Source organism: Tachysurus fulvidraco, chromosome 1 (genome assembly GCF_022655615.1).
Source record: "Tachysurus fulvidraco isolate hzauxx_2018 chromosome 1, HZAU_PFXX_2.0, whole genome shotgun sequence".
NCBI lineage: Eukaryota > Metazoa > Chordata > Actinopteri > Siluriformes > Bagridae > Tachysurus > Tachysurus fulvidraco.
Genome location: NC_062518.1, coordinates 24290391 through 24313796, shown reverse-complemented (window position 1 = coordinate 24313796; position 23406 = coordinate 24290391). Strand labels below are relative to the sequence as shown.

Genomic DNA, 23406 nt, shown 5'->3' with positions numbered 1-23406 from the left:
TTCTTTACTTCATAACTTCTAGCTCATACTTGCACTGTGAATGGGCCAGTCTGGAACAACTTGAGCGGGACAAGAGAATCCACCAGAAGCTAAAGAGATTTAAGGCTAAACAGTCCCTAATGAGAACCTTCTTCCAAGAGGTTTGTTTTTATATAAGAATGCACACATATATGCTGACTGTGAACAATGATATGCACATTTTAAAACATCAAAGATTTTTTCGTTAATCAAATCAAATTTTATTTGTCATGTACACATACATACAGAATACGAAATGCAGTGAAATGCTTTTTATGTCTGTCCGGTAATATAGTTTATATCTGTCTAACTCTAGTCAGATACATACATAAAATGCTAAATGTACCATCTGTAGTGTAAAGAGACAGTAGCAAAGTTATTGGCATGCATTCAGTAAATTCTTTGAAGTAATTGCTTAATGACAGCTGATCATCCCATTCCACATTTTAAATACTTTGATAGGTTAGTATTCCAAGAACAATGTCACAGGGAAGCAAAAACACATTTCTGACTTTTATTGAAGTCCTAATACAAAACAATGAAAAAACAGTAAAGAAGCCTATTATTTGCTGTCCTGTGCATGCTTCACACTTGTCAGTAAACTATAAGCTGTATGTTTAGTGGAGTCAGTGTTTCCCCACAGGATTTTGAGACTGTGGTAGGTGGACCACTCATAATTGTATATGTTTCATAGTTAAATGCTTTAATCTGGTGCACTGATTGCAAAATTACCATAAAGTATTGTAGCAATGAGATTTTTGTGAACCACGTTTAAAACGAAACATCGACCACAGCACACATTTGAGCTATAAATTAAATGGAGCAAAATGGGTTACCCATGTTGAACTTTTTACATTGTTTTAGAAAATAAAAAATGTACTAGATTTTTTTTTTTTGTGGAGAATCGGCCCTATTGCTCATTTTGTAGCAGAATTCCTTGCAAACTTCTTCTCAAACACCATTTGCATTATACTGTATTGGCTGTCTCTTTGATCTGTTTTGTATGGAGACAGAACAGAGGAAATTTATAGAGTATATTTGTTATTAAGAAGGAATTACAAAATGCAGTATGGCCCAATGCATGTGTCCTCCAGTCATCCATCTGCTTATTGGATAGTTTACATCAAATATTTTAGTGGAAAATATTTTAAAATAAAATTCTGTTTTAGAGAAATAACGATCGATTCCCTCATGTTTACTTCACATTTCTTTAGTGTGCTCACTTGCACTGAAAACTATAATAGATATTGTTTAGTGAAGTATGTGATCACAAACAAATGGACACAATTTAATATGTAGGTGCCTTATTTAATTTGAAATATCAACAATGCTGATTTAATGTGTACTCTTGACAGAAATTAAGAAATAATTAAACAATGGTCAAATGGCTAAAGCAGTTCTTTTAGCTAAGTACATCAAAGTAATGAAATGACCAGCCCTGAGTCCTGATGTAAAACCGATTTGAAAATCTCAAAAAAGGAAAAAGAAAAAAAAAGCTACTACAGTTACAGCTGCTACTACTAAAAAACTACAGTTTTTGAACTGTGGAAGAGACTGGATGAAGAGATTACACCAAAGTCCAAGACCACACCAGAGCAGTGAGAGATACTAATGAGGTCTTGAGAAGCAAGGGCCTCTACACTTCCTTGCAAATTTTTGAGAGCTGTAACCCTCAAATATTTTGGTTGTAATCTTTTGTGCTACCATGACTACTGTTCTCAGATTTCAAAGGTTTTTGTTGAAGTGCTTTGGTTATTTTGTAAAACGTACTAAAGGAGCAGTTAATATTCCTCCAGCTGAAATATTAATCAAATATGCCCTCAAATTTTGAGCGAAGAAGATTAACAATATTTCAGAAATAGTATCTAGTTTTTTCAAGTATGTGTTTATAATTTTGGTCTCCATTGTACACTTCTACATTTGGCTTTTCCCGTTAGGGGTCATCTGTGAATCATCTGTTTCCACCAAACTCTATCCTCGGCATCCTCTACTCTCGCACCAATTACCTTCACATCCATATCTCCCCTTTGTCCTTACTCTTGACCTCCTACATGTCTAGCTGATCACTTCTGCTGTAGTTTCCCAGTAATCTTGAAGCTCTTCCTGATCGCCCAAAGCCTGTCTCAGCTTCTGTGTGAATTCAACTTTCATCTTCGTTTCTTTAACTACTCTCCTCTTCTTGCTGACATCTTACACATCACCATCCGATGCTGACTGGCTTCACCCTCTCCTACCACCACTTTGCAGTCACTAATTTCTCTCAGATTGCCTCATCTATATACAATGTAGTCTACCTGCGTACTCCTACCTCCAATTACATGTAACTCTATCTTCCTCTCTCTTATGGAAATAAGTGATAACTACAGTCATTTCCATCTGCTTAGCAAAGTCCAACAACATCTGTCCTTCTAGGTTCCTTTCCATAACACCAAACTTGCCCTTCATCTCCTCTTCACCTCTGTTCCCCTCACCAACATACCTGAAGTCTGCTTCAAAATCATTACACTCTCCCATCTGGTAAAACTCTCCATTACCTCATCTAACTCCTCTAACATCTATAGAATCTCTCCTTCTCTTCTAACTCTCAGCCTACTTGTAGAGCATAACCACTGACGACATTCAACATCACCTCTTCAATTTCTAACTTCAAACTGATTACCTTGTCTAACACTCTTTTCACCTCTAAAACACACACGATATATCTACCTTCCTTCTCTCCATCATCATCTAGTTTTATGTGGGGACGTGGAGTAATGCAATTATACCTCAGGACGTCTGTAATATTAATTGGCCAATTCGCATGGGACAAGACATCTCAGTAAAACTAGCAGAAGTGGGAGGGGTAACTCGCTTTACACACCACAGTAACCTCCTTGTCGTCATGTGCATATGATGTTGCTTCCTGTTATCACGTACGCAAACGGACAACATGGCGCCTCCATGCTTGCAAAACGCGCCAAAAACTACTTTTAAACAGGAAATGATGGAATTTTACCGTACATATTTACAGCGGGTCTTTTCGGACGGGATTAGTATTACCTGAGGTAATTTTTCCGGACCCTTTTACAGAAGGTAAAAGTCGCCGTAATCTTCACTGACATTGTCCATAATGATTACCAAGATGGCACATTCGGACGGGACTAAAATCACAGAGAAGCTCTGGTAATAATTACTTTACCCCCATGTCCCCACATAAAACTAATCCCGTCCGAATAGTGCTTTATACTCCTGCCTTTCATCTTTTCTCTCCGTCAACCCTTCTCCCTCCTCTCCTTTCTCGACCAACAGTAGCCCAATTTCCGCCGGCACCGTGTTGGTCGAGGAAGGAGAGGAGGGAGAAGGGTTCATAGACCGATCTGATATGGAATTTAAACTGATGACTTGCATATTTAAGTTTGGCATGTTTACGCCAGATGCCCTTCCTGACACAACCCTCTCTATTTATCCGACCTTGCAACTGGCACAGAAATCACTGACTTGCAACTCCTATGGCTAGATTTGGTCTCCACTGTTTACATATTGGAACATGTTCTTGTTGATGTCACCAATGCAGGACTTGTTCATGCAGTTGCCAGTGGATGCATGGCTGTTTTCTCTGTTTTGTCTACAGATTGCCACTAGATGGCATTGTTGTGATGTAGAAAGTATTTTCTATTGTTTGTACTTGACAACTTTTACTTTGTCAAGACTTTCGTAATTTTGCTAATTTGAAAATACACTCACTTGTCAATGAAATGGTCTTTCTTCTTCCTCCAAAAGACTAAAAAGTGTAGTGTTGTCATGAAATGTTGGTTTGGTATTTAGCATATGTTGTTTATATGCTGTATCTGGTGGTATCTGATGGTATCATCAGTATGTAGAAAGTCTATATTTTTCTGTTTATCTTTCTGTACTTGTGAATTTTGTGTCAAATTGAAGTCAATTTAGCAGACTAAAATACTTGATACCAATAGCTCCTCATTCATATACAATATACTTGTTGGTAATGCAAGGTTCAAGATTTTCTTTTCACATAGTTTTATATATTATACAACTTGCAGAAATTAAAACCTCAACTACTCCTCCTTAGACTACATATAAAACAAACCAAAAAAAATTCAAAGGCATTAAAAAATTATATATGCAATAATAGCTATAAGAAGTGATAGAAGTGAAAGTATATTTAGTCAGTAATTGTTGGAATGACTGATTTCTATAGATTCTTATATTTCATGTGTATTTAAATGAACCACTGGTGGTTCCGTTTGTAAGTATTTGAGTCAGTTATGCATCTGTATATGTATGGAAGTGTGAACATCATTTCTTGCCCTACTACAGATGCCTTCGGTAAATATATATAATGTATGTATGTATATATGCATATACATGTTATTCACTGAATACTGATGGAGATGTCTTTTTTTTTCTTTATATAAATTCTTTGTCACTATATAAGGATGAGGAGCCCTTCAATTCAGATTATATAGAGGCGGACCGCATCCTGGATGAATCTCATAGTGTGGACAAAGAAAATGGAGAGGTTAGTACTTTTTGGTCAAGCAAAAAATGTTTTTGTCTTCATCTGGTTCTGGCCAGAAAGTCTGTATGTCTGCATGAAGTGAAATTTCTCTTCTGCTGTTCTGTTATAGCCGGTGGTGTACTACTTAGTGAAGTGGTGCTCTCTGCCCTATGAGGATGCTACATGGGAGCTGAAAGAAGATGTAGATGAAGGGAAGGTGGAGGAGTTTAAAAGGATTCAGAGTCGCCAACCCAGAGTCAAGAGACCTGTAAGTACTAGATTTGTTTACTGACTGCTTTTTAATTTGTTCAGCTACATTCCAGTTGAATCAGTTCACTTTAGTTCAAGTCTATTGGTATCTTTACTGGAGGCTCTTTACTGCAGGTTTGCAGAAATCAGAATGTAGCTTTAGAATTAGATTCCTGTTGAGCAAATCAGAGAACAATCGTGGCAAGGAAAATGTCTCTCTTAGATGACGTGACGAAACCTTGTGAGAAACCAGACTCAAAAAGGGCCCATCATCCACTGGGTGACACTGGATAGAAGGATTATGAATTATTACCCTTTCACAATGATCCTATGCTATCAATCAATACAAAGTGTGTTAAAATTGTTCAGCATTTGCATGTGTTTATGATTACATGGGGTTTGGGCTTAGAAGCTGTAAGCAACAGAGCAAATCAGGAAAGTCTGGAGGGGAAGAGGAAGAAAGAGGGACAAAATTTCAACAATTTCTTTGTATACCAAAACTTTTTATGACTCCTAATTAAGACTTCAACTAAGAAACAAATCTATATATCAAAATGAATTGCTGTCTTTATTTTTTTATCCTAAAACTGATATTTATCTTAAAAAACTAAATTTTTTTTTGTTAGTCCCGCCCACCCGCAAGTGCATGGAAGAAACTGGAGCAATCACGAGAATACCTTAGTGGAAACACCCTCAGAGAGTATCAGCTAGAAGGAGTCAACTGGCTACTTTTCAACTGGTATAACAGGTACTGAATCAATCTGGATTTCATTTATTTATAATCACAGCTTTTACTTACACATCCATAAATCAAACGTGATTTAGTCTAAAAATTTCCACACTGTGCCAGTATCTATTGTTCATGGACATTTTGGTGTTACATCTGCCATGCATTATGAAGACACTCGTATCTCTCTTTATAAATTAACACAAAGAATCAGTCCTTAGTGCAGAGATTCTCTAGCATCTTTGCAATTTCTATGTATCTACATTTCTATGTGTCTAAATTCTTAATTTGTTACACGTACACTTTATTTGCATACAACATTTTCCTAATTTTTTTCCCCTGCATGAACATCTATTAGGCAGAATTGTATACTGGCAGATGAGATGGGTCTTGGTAAAACCATCCAGTCAATAGCCCTTCTCTCCGAAGTATTTGCTACAGGAGTCCAAGGACCTTTCCTGATAATTGCCCCTCTTTCCACCATCACAAACTGGGAAAGGGAGTTTTCCACATGGACAGAAATGAACGCCATTGTCTATCATGGCAGCCTGGCCAGCAGACAAATGATTCAGCAGTATGAGATGTACTGCAAAGATGAGAAGGTTGGTCTTTGTGCATGTACACACAGCAGTGTGATCTGATGTTTTGCGAAAGTTTTCTGTGGTCTTGCTTTTGTAAATTTATTATTAAATTCTAGATATTTTTAAGCAATCACCAAATGTGTATTAGTATTCTTATGATGCTTGTTTTTGCTTTGTTCCATACATTACTCAGTAACCACTAATACAGGATTAAATAACTTTTGTTCAATATAATGAGAATATAAATTAGATTATATTAAGAATATATATGAGAATATAATTTAGAAATTGGCAAGGGTGGGGGAAAAAAGCACTGCAAAATTTAAACTAAAAATTTCACTTTTACGTTCAGGCAAAATGTGCTCAAGTGGACGTTTATACTTTTAAACATACTTTATTAAAAACTAATTTCAGCTGATTAAGTTAGTCATGTTTTAGGTGAAAATCTACAACTGTTAGGTGACTTGAGTTTCAGTAATACTCTAAAGTATGTGTACGTGTATAGTAAGTGCAATTACTTATGTAATTTCCACTACAGGGAATTGGTTACTATTAACTACATTTAAGATATCTAGCCTAACTAATTGTATATTTAATTGTAGATGTCTAGCCTTACTAATAGCCTTACTAATTTCATATGTAATTGTGTAAGTATAGATTACTTTATGTATGATTAATTACCATGTTTAATATTCTTTGGATTTGTTGACAATAAATCTGCTTTTCATATTACCTTTATTTAAACCCAGACCAGAGAATAGGTATTTTTATTATGAGCAGGAGTATATTATTTGTATTTTATTTTGTATTATTTGTATCTCTTGTATTATAGAATTCAGTGACATGTTGAAATGTTTGTTTAAATAGTTGCTCATTATCTTGCTTGAATGTCAATTAATTGGTTATATATTTTTTTTCCTGTCTTAAGGGACACCTCATTCCAGGAGCTTATAAATTTGATGCCCTGATCACAACCTTTGAGATGATTCTGTCTGACTGCCCAGAACTAAGGGAGATCTATTGGCGTTGTGTGATCATTGATGAAGCACATCGCCTGAAGAACAGGAACTGCAAACTGCTTGACAGCCTCAAGATGCTGAATTTGGTAAGTGAGAAGTCATAGAAAATTGTGTATTATTAACTAATGCTTAGTGATGTGCTTGTTGCTTGCACTCAAGCTTATTTCTTTTTATTATTTCTTTTTATTATTATATATTTATTTATTTTTAGCTCTCTTCTGTTTCCATACTTCTGTAAACCTGCTTTGAGACAATGGGAAATTGTTAAAAGCGCTCAAATTGAATTGAATTTGTTAACGAAGGAATATTAGACCACCATGCCATTAAGTTTTTACTTGTGTTAGGACTGTTTAGCAGCCAATAATGCATTATTATTTAGAGATGTCATAAACCAAGTGTTCCCATTAGTTCTTTTGAGTATAACTAGCTCTGCGCTGCCTTACAAACCACCCATCTGTCTCTGTACTGTTACTTTTAGAATCACCAGTGAATGAGCACAACCTACTAAAATTTTTCTAATAAGCTAAAATCTAAACTAAAACTTATCACTTTGTTTTAATCATGTTCCCAAATATTTTGGTTTGCATTCAGGTAAATGTTCTCCTATTTTAGATATAGGAAAATGACATAATTTTATCTGCTTTTTGGGGTATTACAGTATAAAAGCAAAGCTATTAAAAGGGGTCAGTTTGTTGAAACGTTCTACTGATTAATTAGTCTAAAGCACAAATGTATCTACTAAGAATCCAGAAACTAATCTAAGCGAGTATTAGTTAATGCCTTTTTGCCCTTGACACCGAGTTACATTCAAGTAACTCATCTGAGACCTCAGAAATCAAAATGTGTGGACCTCTAGTTGCTTCTTAGGAATAATTTCCAAACAACTGATGGTACCCCAAGCATCTATACAGACATTTGTATGCAAGAGGGTTAGGGTTAGAATCTTAGGACCACAGAGACACTGTATTTACAACAAAATCTGACCTGAAATGTTCCTCTGTGATCCCTGAGACAATAACAAACTGGTAAAGGAGTTTCAGTTGGTAAAATATGTTCCACCATTATTAGATTCTAACATTGACATGGTCTGAAAGGCTGTTGTGCAATTAAGCTAAAATTACAAAACAATAAATGGAAGAAGTTGGTGATCACCAGCCTATTGGAGCAGTTTTCTCGTCCCAAAGGAAATTTGTGAACTGAATTGAAAGTGTTTTTTTTTTATTGAAAGAAGCTTTCAACCCTGACCGTGTTAACCATTCTGTGAGAGAAACCGCAAAAATTACTGTTAACGTTTGTGAGAAATCTCTATTAGATTTGATTTTGAAGTTCAAGTTTATTTGTCCTAAATAAAACATGGTGTATTTAAACGTAAATATGGTATAATAAATAAATGTTTTATTTTGAAAGTGCTTTATATAGAAATAGTTAGACACCTTACTGACTTAAAACTTGAAACATAGGACATGAAATATCTGGAGTTGTGAAAATATTTAATTTGTCTTTGGCCAATTTAAACTTCAGTCCTGAAGTGTAACTAGCATCTGAAAGGCAAAACAATTCATTATGTGAAAAACCAAGACATCAAAATATAATGAGAGAACCTGAGAGAACCTCATTATTAGAAACAAAAAAAATGAGTGCATGCTTTTGTAACTTCTGGACGATTGCAGTGTGTTGCTCTACCTTGCCAGCTCTTTAAAGAAACAGATGCTATTTAAACTTCTTTCTGGTCCATGTAAGAGACAATCAGCAGCCTGATTAATATAGTGCTGCCAATTAAACCCATAAATCTTTATAAATGTTCTCATTTGAATTATAAGGTTTAGCTATTTTTTATTTTCAATACAGTGAAATTCACCTCGTCACCACTCAAAACAAACTGTGGGTATTACTTTATAGTTGTTGTGGCTTGTTTGTCTAATTTTGGTTAAAGTTAAAGTGGTGAATACTTAAACACCTGAGGCCTATTTTTGAGCCTTTTTTTATGATTGATTTAAAATGATTTTTTTTCTCAGATCAGAGTTAGAGAAGGTTCCTTCTGACAAAAAATTTACAATAGTAGACAGTATATCTCTTTGGATTCATGTAGTGAATACCTAAAAACTCAACGAATGAGACGTTGAATGTTGACTCCAGAATGTTGATGTTGACATGAACGCACTCTGAGATAGAAATGTTTAGTATCGCTGTTAGCATAGGTATATTGTAGAATTATATTGTGCCAAAAAGGTGATGTATAGCCCTGATCATATTTATTATGAACTAATTGTAAATAGTTGTCATATGCCAACAGTAACATTAGGTATGTACATTTTATGTTGCAACATTAGGTGCGCCCAATCTCTCTTCAACTTTTTTTTTTTTTTTTTTTTTTTGGTGTAGTGTTTTTGCTTTTAAACTCCTCTATTTCAAGTGGATTATTGCCATAAGATAATGTACTGTATGTCAGTAATCAATCACGTACTTTCTGATTACAGGAGCATAAAGTGCTGTTAACAGGCACGCCCTTGCAGAATACTGTGGAAGAGTTGTTCAGTCTGTTGCACTTTTTAGAACCTGCCCAGTTCCCTTCAGAGACAGAGTTCCTGCGTGAATTTGGCAATCTCAAAACGGAGGAGCAGGTATACTAATATTTGTGCACGCACATGCATACATGTACATAGTTTTAAAAAAGATCCTAAACACTGCATATGTTTATCATCACTTTAGGTACAGAAATTGCAGGCTATTCTGAAACCCATGATGCTACGCAGATTGAAAGAGGATGTGGAAAAGAACTTGGCACCAAAGCAGGAGACCATAATTGAGGTACGAGTTCTAGATTACACACCGTGCTTATTATTTGAATTCATAAAATGTCAGTTACTGAATGTCAACTCAGTAACTAGGAGGTTTACAGCACATTATCCAGTCTTGGTTATAATTCAATCCCAAAACTTTTAAAATATTCTGACCTGTATCTGAAAATATCCTAACTTAAGTAACCATAGTGACTTCTTCCATCAGTGCAGAAATGGATGTTGTGTCGTGAATATATAAATATAAATGCTACACAAAGTTCAGACACAGTGCCGTATTATCACTACATTGGTGTCACTGTTGCACTGTACTTGTAAATGCATAGAGTTAATATATGAAATACCTTAGGGCAAAGTTATTTTTCCTTTAGGTGGAGTTGACTGACGTGCAGAAGAAGTACTACCGTGCTATTCTAGAGCGGAACTTCAGCTTCTTGAGCATGGGAGCTAATCATAACAGCAATGTCCCTAATCTTCTTAACACAATGATGGAGCTCCGCAAATGCTGCAACCACCCTTATTTAATCACAGGTCAGTATCCTAATTCCTGTTTATTCCTAGGTTATTTATGCATCTTGTATCTGGCTAGTATACTGATGATTGTTTCAAAACAATTTTTATAGTTCACTTATTAGCTAATTCACCCCATCACACAGCAGAATGGTGAGTGAGGACTAAAATGCTTTCATACAAGAGACACAAGAATTGAAACCTTTCAGCTTTTCAAACTACTGCTCCTGTTATGTGATATAGTGCTATAGTAGCGATGGAGGATGTTATGAACAGTTATACACATTTAAACTCATGGTTGGGTTTAAAATAGTGCCGTCCTTTTATGGCCAGTTTATGCTTTCTTAGGTTGCTTTCACACCTGCCTTATTTAGTTCGGTTGAATCGTACTAGAGTTCGATTGCTCATTTGGTGCGGTTCGTTTGGGCAGGTGAGAATGCAGCATTCGAACTCTGGTGCACACCAAAAGAGGACCAAACAAGCGTACCAAGACCTCCTTGAAGAGGTGGTCTCTTTACGCTTTCAAACGACCTCTGGTATGGTTCGTTTGTGGTGAGAACACGGTCCGAGATCGAATAGACCTAACTGCAAAAAGTATTGCGCATTTTGGACTAAACCAGCTGCCGTAGTGGGTCGTTGGCAATATTTTCGGAAGATAAGCGTGTCACAGTTTCGCAAAAGTAATGCTCGCTGCCTGATGTGAAAAGGAACCAAAACTGCTAAAAAGCTACAATGTGTCCTTTTTTTGCTTTTTGTCCGGACCAAATGAACTATAGGTGTGAAAGCAACCTTAGACTCTTGGTCACAGATGGCTTTTGGCACCCACAGGATACATACTTGTGCTCTACCAATAATAGAGCAAATTATTTTCTGTTGTATCTTTCAGAAAACCCTCTCGATAATATGTTAACCACATGCATGTGATTTTTAGTCAACAGGAAGATTGCTGCATTGTGTAAAATGGCTCATAACATTTGATCACTTCCTGTTTTGATCCTTGTTATGAGTTGTTTATGCACCTAATCTTTGAATCTTTAAAACTTCGCACTTATGTGCAGACAATGTGCAGGAGTTTTGATCAAATGTGGCTTGGTGAAATGGATGCATGTAAATATTTCTCACCTGAAGTCCATTGATCAAATGCAACACATTTGATGTGGGTAAACCATAACTAAGTTACTGGCCATAAGTACCTATTATTTCACTTTTTAATGCTTTGTGTGTATCTGTTTAGGTGCTGAAGAGAAAATAGTGGCTGAACTTAGAGAGGTGTATGATGCCTCAGCTCCAGACTTCCACCTTCAGGCCTTGGTGCGCTCAGCAGGGAAACTGGTACTTCTGGACAAGTTGCTGCCTCGTCTCAAGGCTGGTGGGCACAAAGTACTTATCTTCTCCCAGATGGTGCGCTGTCTCGACATTCTAGAGGATTATCTAATCCACAAGAGGTATTAATTTATAATAATAATAAAAAAAAACAGTTAAACTAAAAGGCCCAATTTGCTGTATGGTTCTGTTAGAACAATCTTACACAGGATATAAACCGAAACAGTTAACTGTACAGATCATGTTTCATATTGTTAAGATATGTATATTTTTCTGTCCAGAAAGTATGAGAGATCAGAACGTGAAGCTTATAAAGCAAATGAAAACAAATGATCCATACTTTCAGCAATGAATGTACATTAGTTGCAACTTTTGCTCTCATGTTTTTTTTTTTCAGTTTCACTATAAAATATATAGCAATATAATAATAATAATAATAATAATGATAATAATAATAATAATAATAATAATAGTTTTTAATAAATCGAAGTATTTCAAAAGGGTTATGTATGCAAAATACAAAAGATACTATACTGTCAGAAGAGAGAATCATTTGAAACCACTCTGTGGCCTGAAAGAGAACGTTCAGATTTTTGGGAAGATTTTGCACTAGGATTTAGAATCTGGCTTTGGGGATCTGCTCATTCAGCCACATGATCATTACTGAGCTTGGGTACTGATGTTGAGTGAGAAGGCCCGGGTCAGAGTCAGCTTTTTGAATGATCATAAAGGTGTTTACTGGGGTTAAGTATGGATCGTTTGTTTATTTTCTTGGATTGGTTACAAGATGTCCATCACAACTATTTACTTAATTTTAACAGATATCTCTATGAACGCATTGATGGTCGAGTAAGAGGAAACCTTCGTCAGGCAGCCATTGATCGCTTCAGTAAGTTAGACTCAGACCGGTTTGTCTTTCTGCTGTGTACCCGTGCTGGAGGACTGGGTATTAATCTGACTGCTGCTGACACTTGTGTCATATTCGACTCTGACTGGAACCCACAGAATGACCTTCAGGTGAGATTTTTCACAGCTTCCACTTAATATAATGAATGTATTTATTAATAATAAATATAATTATAATAGTTATGTTTCCTTTTATGATTTAACAGTTAATGTTTTTGTCCATTCTGCTTGCAGTTTGATCTCTGAGCACAAGTTTTTAATTTTAATAGAGGCATTAATAGAGCATATATTCAGTTTTATTGTGTAAATGTGCTCTCTAACTTTTTCAGATATTATCAGAAAATCGTTTTTGAAGTTTCTAATATATATTTGTAAAATAATCAAAAGAAAAAAAGAGGACATTTTGGGTTTTTCTTGCAACCCCATTTGTAAACAATGTGATGGCACATTGGGTCAAGTCCCATTGTTTGGGAAGACCTACATTACTGTATTTATTAATGTTACTGAATCTTTCTAATTTGTATATAATAATTAATTACAGTTTGCAAAGTCTGTTCCAGAATCTAGTGGAATGTCTTCTCAGACAAGTAAAGTATTATTATAGCAATGGTGGGGGAGTAAATCTCGAATGCAATGTTCAAGAAGTACAGGAATAGGTGTGATTTTTGCATGTCCAAGAATTTAGCCAGAAATTGCTGTATTGGCCAGAAATGAGAAGGCAATATACAAATTTCTTGTCTTAATGAGTGAGCTTTCTGTTAGCATGCAAAAAAAAAAAAATTCAGATACATCATTTAATTACAGAATTAAACACTTGTATAATTGAGTCATTCCTGAACACTGTGACTGGCACCAAACATTTTTAATAAAAACTGGTGTGGAGTTGCGTTTGATTTGAAATTTTAGCTTAACGTTGTTATCCGAGGTGTATGTAAAAACCTGGCCTCAGCATTAAAAGCTAAAGCACATTCAAACGATTAGAATGTTCTATTTTCTATTTATTTATTTATGTCTATCTTTATTTGTCTTTATTTTATTAATTTCAGATTCAGTATAGATTTATTTTGGAAGACTGCTCACTAAATCTATCTGGTGGTTCTGTTCTCAGGCTCAGGCACGTTGCCATCGTATTGGCCAGTCCAAGGCGGTAAAGGTATATCGTCTCATCACCAGAAACTCCTATGAGAGGGAGATGTTGGACAAGGCTAGTTTAAAGTTGGGATTGGATAGGGCTGTGCTTCAAAGCATGAGTAGCAATAAAGACAATAATGTCAATGGGGTAAGTGATATATTTGTGTATGTATTGTATACAGTAATCCCTCGCCACGATTTTTTTGAAAGATTATTCATCGAAAAATAAAAATAACAACGGTTTCCCAGGATGCCAGACAGAGAGAAACTCTGAGGCTTTGTACATACCCACGGGCACTCAGACAAGGCACGTGATTGGTTCCCGGTGTGGGATCTGAGCTGATTGGCTGCGCATCATCGCATCCTCTCCCAGCTTCTTCCCTTGTTGTACTGTATCTCGCCACTCTTGTTCACGCTGTCAACTGTGTCTCGCGTATTGTGTTTTCGTTAAGCCCTTACAATGCTACTGTCATTTGTGAGTGTAGAACACCATAATATATATACTTATATAATAAGTATGAGAGAGAGAGAGAGAGAGAGAGAGAGAGAGTGAATGTATAATATTAAGGTTTTATAGTTGAATAGATTTAAGTAAAATATGTGAGTAAGTGAATGTATAATATTAAGGTTTATAATTAAATAGATTTAAGTAAAATGTATATAAAGTATAAATATACTTATTTTAAACATTCTGGTACCCACACACACACACATACGGAAACTCCTACTTCGCGGATTACCACCTATCGCGAGGGGTTCCAGTTAACCGTGATAAACGAGGGATCACTGTATTGTAAAAGTTTTGTATGTATTGTAAAAAATATTGTCTGTTTTATGGGTCACATCAAAACATGCATGAAAATAATTATTGATTTTATTTTTTTTTTTTAAAAAAAGGTTCAACAGTTCACCAAGAAAGAAATTGAAGATTTGCTAAGAAAAGGAGCTTATGCTGCTATTATGGATGAGAATGATGAGGGCAGTCGTTTCTGTGAAGAAGACATTGACCAGATCCTTCAGAGGAGAGCCACCACTATCACTATTGAGAGTGAGGGCAAGGGATCCACCTTCTCTAAGGCCAGCTTTGTGGCATCTGAAAATAGGACAGACATTGCTCTTGATGACCCAGAATTTTGGCAGAAGTGGGCTCAGAAAGCAGACATTGACTTGGATACCATAAATAGGAAGGTATGAATTTGTTTATTGTTAAATATCATTTTCCTTTTATGGGAATAAGAATTGGTGAGAGATTTTTTTTTCTTAAGCTGATAGATATACAGGCAGACAGACACAGACATGTTGCTGTTGATAAACACATTACTGTGTACATCAACATTTCTGGCTGCCTGCCTGTCTATTTATCCATTGTCTTCTCTGGAATTATTGGAATTACAAGGTCAATCATTTTTATTCTTATACATTTAAAACATTTGGGTTTGAGATCAAAAAATGACTGAGACAATGGATTGGAGTTTCAATTTTCCTTTCCTCTTGCTTGCCTCTATATGTATTGAACAACTTGCAAGATTGCAGCCTTTGATTGAACCCACCATTTTTAAATGATCAAATAATTGATCATGTGTCTAACTGGTGTTTCCTGTTGCCTAGCTGTGCCCCTTTAGATTATTTGTTTAAACACATGATAGGGTTCAAACCAAGAATTTAACCATTCAGAGCTGTGTTCCACAGTATTTCAAGTCAAGTCAAGAAGCTTTTATTGTCATTTCAACCATATATAGCTGTTGCAGTATACAGTGAAATGAGATGAAACATTGTGAAACGTTTCCCCAGAGTCATGGTGCTACATAAAAGAAAGACAGGGCAAAGGACATGTAAGTAGTCTTAGCAACATAAAGTACAACACAAGGACAAGACAAACAAGACAGATGAGACCCTGCAGGACAAAAGACGGTGTAGACAAAACGTTACAAGACAGTACAAAAATACAATACACAAAGGACAATAAACAGTAACAGAAACCACGCCGACCAACCAGTGTATATACTGTATGTGAATACTGAATGTGAATACTGAATGTTCAAACAATATTTCGTGCACTAACATTAGAATGAACACAGTTTCTTAGCAGCAGGTCCTTGGGGTAATATAAAGAATTGTGCAAAAAAACAGCAAATGACTGAAATATTGTATAGTTTGTGCGAAATGGCTGAGATATTGTACAATATGTGCAAAAATGGCTGAAATGTTGGATAGTTTGTGCAAAAACAGCAGAACAGTGTGCAAAACAGCATGTAAACAGGTTGATGTGTCAATGTGTGTGTTTTGTGAGGGTCTATGCGGTCCATACAGATGATGTGTGTGTATGTTGTGCTCAGTTCAGTTATTGAGAAGATATTTGTTAAGAATCACCCCAAAACACTGTGACCTCAACCACAGTCTCTACAGGGGAGAGGTTATCGCAATCCAATAAAGTTATCACAATCCAATAAATGAGACATCGTTTGATCTCAAACATGAATGTCTTCATTGCAAAAAAACCCCAAAGAATTTGGCCTATTTTAATACCTTTGGAGAGGCCATGACCCTCATATATGGGCCTTTCACAACATTTTCCACAAAGTTGGAGGCAAATGAATAACATTGTACACTGTAGCATTGAGGATTTCCCTTCACTGCCATTATGGGGTCTAGCCTAAATCTATTCTGTCCTTGCCATAATCTTGCATGTCAAGCCCCTTGCCAAACACCAGTCTCATTAATGCTCTTGTTCTTGTATTTGCACAAATCCACAAACATTCTAAAATCTAGAGCAAAGCCTTCCAAGAATAGTGGCAGCAGAAAGCGGGCCAACTCCATATTAATGACATGCCTTTGGACAAGGATGTTCAGCTAGCACATATGGGTGTCATGATCTAATATGTAAGAATTAAGTCAGTAAGAATTAGTTCAGTACATTATCTAACTTTCTATGCCTTATCTCCTACTTCTATATCTTTGTTCCTTTATGTCTCATTGTTTATAGAATACCCTTGTGATTGATACTCCACGTGTACGAAAGCAGACACGCCAGTACTCTACTCTTCGTGGGGAAAGTGGTGAGCTTTCAGACTTGGACAGTGATGATGAGTATCCACCCCAAAATTCTCGGCAGGCTCGAGCCTCACGGCGTGCTGAGCGTCACTCGGGTGGTGGATATGGCCGCACTGACTGCTTCAGAGTGGAGAAACACCTCCTGATTTACGGGTACCAGCATTCTTTTTTTTTTGTTGAAAATGCAGCCTAATGTATCTAAAGCATTATATCATGTATTTTCTGAATTTAGTGTTGTTTTGATCCTCTAATAATTTTTAGCGTCTACGACCATGTTTATGGTAGGTTTTCACTTTTTTGTGAAAGCTATTGTACGTAATACATGTAATTCACTTAACCACTAGAAATAAACATAGCCAAGAACTGTTTTTGGAGAATGTTTCATTGGCATTGCAATCAACTACACAGTTATTTTTTTATAGCCCACTTGCAAAGCTGTATTAATTTTAAAGACAAATGATGTTACCCTCTTCAAAACCTCTGACTATTCTCTTATCAAAGGGTCTGTAGTTTGTTTGTTTTTTGTTTGTTTGGGGGTGGTTAGTTATAGTAAAAAACAAATTTTTGTTTATTTATTTATTTATTTTTGGAATGTTCAGCCTTTTTTCTCCTTTGTGTCCAGCTGGGGACGGTGGCATGATATCCTGTCCCATGCTAGATGTAAGCGTCGTCTTGGAGAAAAGGATGTGGAGACCATTTGCAGGGTCATCCTGGTCTTCTGTCTGTTGCATTACCGTGGAGATGAAAATATCAAAAGCTTCATATGGGAGCTCATCACTCCACCAGAGAACGGCCAGGAACCAAACACACTTCTCAACCACTCTGGTATGAGTTAAAAACACCACACCACACAGCCATGAAAAGTCATGATGTATTAAAACATTTACCTTTTGATGCACCTTGCTGGAATTGCAAGAGGTAGGCATTGGGTTACATGAAAACCACTAAAAATACATTTGAAAAATAAGTCATCAGACCTGGGAGTTCTGCTTTTTAACAGGAGCATATACTGAACGGAGAAGTAGTCCTTTTAGGTATGTACAGGCTTGGAAACTATTCATATTAAACTGAATTTTTTTTTTCTTTTTCATTCTTGCATTTTATTGTGGGTTTCAGGTTTAAATTGCATTTGTCTTTTCTGATTGTGTCAAAATAAGTGTTGCATTCCTGCTGTAGGATTGGTAATGGATTGGTATTAATGCTAAAGAAAAATTAGAGTTTACCAGTTCTAGCTTTAGATCAAATGTGCTGGCTGTGCAAGCGGTATAATCTGATTTTGTTATCAAGGTTGCGAAAACAAACTTAGTGTTTCCACGTTTTTGTTTAGTTTAGAAAACCGACAGTTTTGATATTGCTGAATCAGAGTAAGGACTAGGGTTGGTGAGGATCCTAGAATGAGGATTGCAGCTAGCTGACAATTGGTTTAGCCTGCTTTAAAAAGGAAAAAAAAACCTATGCTTGCTTAAGATCCTAATATTACCTGTAATGCTGGCACCTTGGCTTGGCTTGTGGAGCGCTCTTAGAACTCATAAATTAGCATTGCTGTAGCCCCTTGCTAATTTTACATGCTGTAAGGTAGTGTCCTACGATCAGCTATTTCAAGTTTTTTTTTTCTTCAGTGAGGAAGTGAAACCGTTAGACATATGATGCAGATGTTTCATATGTAGTGAAAAGTGTTCCTGTGCTTAAGTATCAGTGTTAGCTTTGCAGTTATGCCACCGAGTTCTCACCAATTTGCCCCTGATGATGGCTTTAATGCTGAGTAGGGCATTCCCATCTAAAACATCCAGAATTTTCTCTTCAAAAACTTGTATTGCTCTTACTCTCACTAACCATATCAATGGTTTAGATGTGTACCTCTGATATGCTTTTTTCCTGACAGAGCGAATAAAGCTATTAATAATGCTAGAGAATAAATATCCTGCACTCAACACACCGAATAAGCTGAATGTTTGCCATAAATGTGTTGTTAACAATCATTAAATTTAAGTCTTGCTAATATCATTTTAGAAAGATCTGACATGGATAGCACCTGTTTTTACAAATTTAACAAAAGCAATCTTCGAAAAAATACAAATACAGCATAAGGGAAAATTAAAAAAACAAAGTTATTGATGAAAAAGCAAAATAACGGTATAGTTAAACACATTGTTATTAACCGCATTTAACTGTGGCTCTCCAGCTCATGCACAAAGTGAAATACTGTGGGATTTCCTATAAATCCTACCACTTCACATGCTGAAATTTAGATGATCTTGTATGTAGTTACGTAACCACAGGACTAGCTCATACCAGTTGATGTGTGTGCGTGATGCATATTTTCATGTAGCACTTATGAGACCGGATGTTTTTTGAGATTTGCCTCCTAGGGACAGGCATTCCAGTTCACAAGATGCATGCTTGTCACTTTGTCCCTAAAATCAAAGAAAATTTGGATACTGTTTGGTTTGGATGATTGTCTTGTGTGCACCCCCACCAGGGTGAGGACCACTTGAGACACTTCCTAACATACATTAGACTGGTGTAAATTGGCCATAGAACACACATTTCTCTTGGGATAATTTCTAAGTAGAATTTCTAACCTGTCCACAAAAGGGGTCCTTACTAAGGCTCAAAAGCACAATGCTATGACTGGGCACTGCACAAAAGGCCTTGACATAGACTATATTATGAGAGATGCCACTCAAGATCTTAAAAAGTCAGCATCATACCCAGGTAGCGCGAGTGTGCCAGTCACTTCCAGTCAGACTTAGGGTGAGTTGTTTCCTCCAGACCTACTGGTATAGGTGATTTAAAAAAAAATGAAATACCACTCATGGTGGTTGGAAAGGCAATGGAAATGCACATATTATAGATCAGTACCTTTAATTTACTTTGACAGCTCCATATCCGATTGAGCACAATATCGAGTCCAGTCAGCATATCCAGGGTAGTGAACCATTTTGGCCATAAAACACACAATAATTACTTGTAAGGTCTTATTTATTATTTGATAATTAAAATAATAGCATATTGTTAGATTCTAAATATTAGTTTATATATTATCTGAATTAATTTCCAATCAGCTTAGACACTGTTCCTCCGTGGTATCCGTTGCAGGCTGGCAGGAAGAAAGACGTAACACACAGTTGTCAATGTACTTCTTTCTTTGATTGTCTGCAAAGGAAATAGTGTAGACAGCTGCATCCTGTAAGTCATGTAAATGAAAGAGAGAAGTAGAGGAGATAGGGGTGAGGGAGAGACCGAGTGAATGCATTTAATACTAATACACGTTTACTATGCATATTTAAACAAAAATATATAATAAACTATGAGAACTACTTTTAGTGGGCTTACCTATGACAAAATTATTGGTTAAAGTAACATTTCTTTCGAGGAAACCTTCAAATTTTGTTCTAGATGTTCCATGCAGGGACCTTTAACTTAAATTTATTGATGTGCCAGGCCCTGAATTCTGAACTGTGACAAGGGCCCAACAGCAACAACTTGTTGGTGCTAGTATTGGACATCAGAAGTCAGAAATGTTCTTTTTCTTTATAAAAATGCAATCTCTCACAATCTCTTATCTTTCACAGGTTTGTCCATCCCAGTGCCTCGTGGAAGAAAAGGGAAAAGAGTTAAGGCTCAGAGCTCTTTTGATGTGCAAAAGGCAGATTGGATCCGGAAGTATAATCCAGATACCCTTTTGTTGGATGACAGCTATCGGAAGCACCTCAAACACCAGTGTAACAAGTATCTAGTCTTTGCTTACTGTCAATCCTTTTCAAGATGTCCTTTAACCCTGCAAACTCGCTTATTGATAATGATTCTTGTTCTCAGGGTATTGTTGCGTGTACGTATGCTGTACTACCTGAAACAGGAAGTTATTGGTGAACACGTGACTTCTATACTTGATGGTGCTGACAGCAGGTCTGAGACAGCAGTATTTTTGATTTTTTTTCAAGCATTTATTCAGAGGGTTTGCACACACTGACATGATGCTTTATTCAGGGATATTGACATTTGGCTGCCTGAGATGGAACAGCAGGATTTTCCATCAGGCTGGTGGGATACAGAGGCTGATCGATGTTTGCTTATCGGTGTATTCAAACATGGTGAGCAGTTGCTATAGTTTTTTTAAATGTGTTCCTTAAAAAAAAAGGAATTATTTGAGGGCATGTTGAGCATGGAAATCATTTAAAGCCGGTACTATGATATAAATTTCTTTCATCTTTTTGTTAGGATATGAGATGTATACTACAATGCGTGCTGATCCCTGTTTGTGTTTCCTGGAGAGATGTGGTCGCCCTGATGATCAGGACATAAAAGCTGAACAACACTCAGCAGATCCAGATTTGAGAGATGGGTAACCTGCATTTTTTTCCTCCTCTGTGATTTAACAAATATTGAGAGACATCAAAAATTTTATCTAATTTCACTGCATGTTTTTATAGAGGAGTCTTTGACAAGTTTTCAGAGGATCCAGAGTTCAAGCCTTTATTAAGGCACAGCAAAGACATGTATGAAGAGGTAAGGTCCCTGATTACACTGAAACAGATTGTGACCATAAGATTTCTTTTATTGTTTATTAAAAGAAATTTCCCTAGATGCTATTAAAGACTACTTTTTTATTATTTATTTTTGTTACTGTCCATAATACAGTGATCAAAAATAAGAATATATTTATGTATCTTTGGGTGGTATTTTTTGTTCTTCTCCTAGTAACACTTTACTATTATCTGGATTCCAAACCCAGATATAAAACCAAGACATTTTGTGATGTGTAAAATCTGTTGTGTGTATGTGTGCGTGTGTGTATATGTGTGTGTGTGTGTGTGTATGTATATATGTGTGTGTGTGTGTGTGTGTGTATATATATATATATAATTTTAATGAACAGAGCTAGATAATATATAGGGACTCGATAGCCTGCAGATAGAAAGGATTTCCAAACATTTTTACAAAATAAAAGTAATTACACAGAGAAAAAGTTCCTTGTCAGATGTATTGTATTTTATCACATTTATGAAAAAAATATTTTATTAACTAATGACTCATGTCTGCTATAAAAAATGTTTTTTTTTCCCATCGTAGACTGACTCCAGGAACTTGGATGAGTTCTTTGCAGAGGATCATTCCACATATTCCACTGCTGTGCCAGTTGAGGCACAATCCTCAGGATCTATGGGCAGCTGTTACTGGCCAACAAGTTCCTCCCTCACAGCTCGACTACGGAGGCTAATTACAGCATACCAGCGCAGTTATAGACGAGAACAGCTCAAGATGGAGGCAGCAGAAAAAGGAGATCGGCGGCGTCGGCGCTGTGAACAGGCCACTAAGCTCAAAGAGCTTGCACGACAAGAGCGACAGCAAAGGTATGTCTTGTACGTGTGAATGTGTGTGTGTGTGTGTGTGTGTGTCTATATATATATATATATATATATATATATATATACACACACACATATATATACTATAATGTATAGTAATGTACATATATAAAGTGTGCGTATATAGTGATTGTGTATATTTTAATTAAAATACAGTTTAAATGCAGCAATTCACATGGATTTTGAATAGACGTTGGTATTAACTCAGGAAATCTACTAATTGTTATCCATAAAAAGTTATACTTAATAAGGTGTAATGACACAGGAAAGTAGCATTGAACATGCTGAGGAAAAAGCAGTATACCAAGAATTCACTAAGTTCTACCTCCTACAGTACCTGTGCAAATTAAAATCAGTTGATGGGTTAGAAAAAGGCTTAACCACTTCTGAATGAAAATATATAAACGTCTGTGACGGGTAGAGGCAAAGAGCCAAGACCTTCACCTCACGATTCTTTCACTCTGTAAGAATGATTCATTTGTTTTTTCCATTTTCCATAACAGCTGTACCTTCTGCATAATTTTTTGAGGGATGATAAATCTTCCAAAGAGCTCCTGTATAGAGCTGGTTCGTGGTTGAATGATGTTCTTTCTACTTGCGGATAATAGCCACAGTGGTGCTTACAGAAACATTTATGAGTTTAACATTCTGATTGAAAAAAACTGATTGAAAATCAGAAACCAGTACTGTTAATGTGTAGTGCAACAATCTTATTGCGCAGGTCTTGGCTGAGTTCTTTTGCTGCTACCTGATATGAGATGTTTGTATACCTTTACTTATACATACAGAGAGCATCTGCCAAATTATTAAATCTGTTTCAGGTGGACTCGTAGAGAAGAGTGTGACTTTTATCGGGTGGTGTCCACATTTGGTGTGGAAGGCATAAAGACTGAGATGGAACCCCATGAGGGTAGGGAGGCCAAACTGGACTGGAAACGTTTCCGCACATATGCAAGGCTAGACAAGAAAACTGATGAGAGCCTAAACCGATACTTCCATAGCTTTGTTGCTATGTGTCGCAGGGTCTGTCACTTGCAACCTACTGGAGGTAAGGGTATAGTATCTATTATTGTATTTTTGATGTGTTTTTTTTGTATGTGTATATATTTGTTTAAAATAAAATTGTACTTATCACGTTTTTAGAAAGACAAGTTCCAAAGAAATTATATTGTAAAAAAAAGTAGATCATATTATTAGGAAATAGGTTTTACACAGTATTTTTTTGA

General features: G+C 36.3%; 1 protein-coding gene across 6 annotated transcripts in view; it reads left to right on the top strand.

Moving 5' to 3' along the window:
* chd8 (chromodomain helicase DNA binding protein 8) overlaps positions 1–23406 on the top strand; it is a 52649-nt gene that overhangs the window by 22692 nt on the left and 6551 nt on the right. For all 6 annotated transcript variants that reach the window (XM_027179693.2, XM_047821798.1, XM_027179692.2 and 3 more), the window contains exons 11-32: positions 23–140; positions 4454–4537; positions 4647–4784; positions 5392–5513; positions 5851–6094; positions 7002–7178; positions 9570–9713; positions 9802–9900; positions 10262–10421; positions 11635–11845; positions 12545–12740; positions 13738–13908; positions 14658–14948; positions 16744–16964; positions 17434–17636; positions 20387–20543; positions 20631–20720; positions 20802–20905; positions 21033–21156; positions 21245–21320; positions 21885–22165; positions 23002–23228. In XM_027179693.2, coding sequence (XP_027035494.1) covers positions 23–140; positions 4454–4537; positions 4647–4784; positions 5392–5513; positions 5851–6094; positions 7002–7178; positions 9570–9713; positions 9802–9900; positions 10262–10421; positions 11635–11845; positions 12545–12740; positions 13738–13908; positions 14658–14948; positions 16744–16964; positions 17434–17636; positions 20387–20543; positions 20631–20720; positions 20802–20905; positions 21033–21156; positions 21245–21320; positions 21885–22165; positions 23002–23228 — 3638 coding nt within the window. The remainder of the gene's footprint in view (positions 1–22; positions 141–4453; positions 4538–4646; positions 4785–5391; positions 5514–5850; positions 6095–7001; positions 7179–9569; positions 9714–9801; positions 9901–10261; positions 10422–11634; positions 11846–12544; positions 12741–13737; positions 13909–14657; positions 14949–16743; positions 16965–17433; positions 17637–20386; positions 20544–20630; positions 20721–20801; positions 20906–21032; positions 21157–21244; positions 21321–21884; positions 22166–23001; positions 23229–23406) is intronic.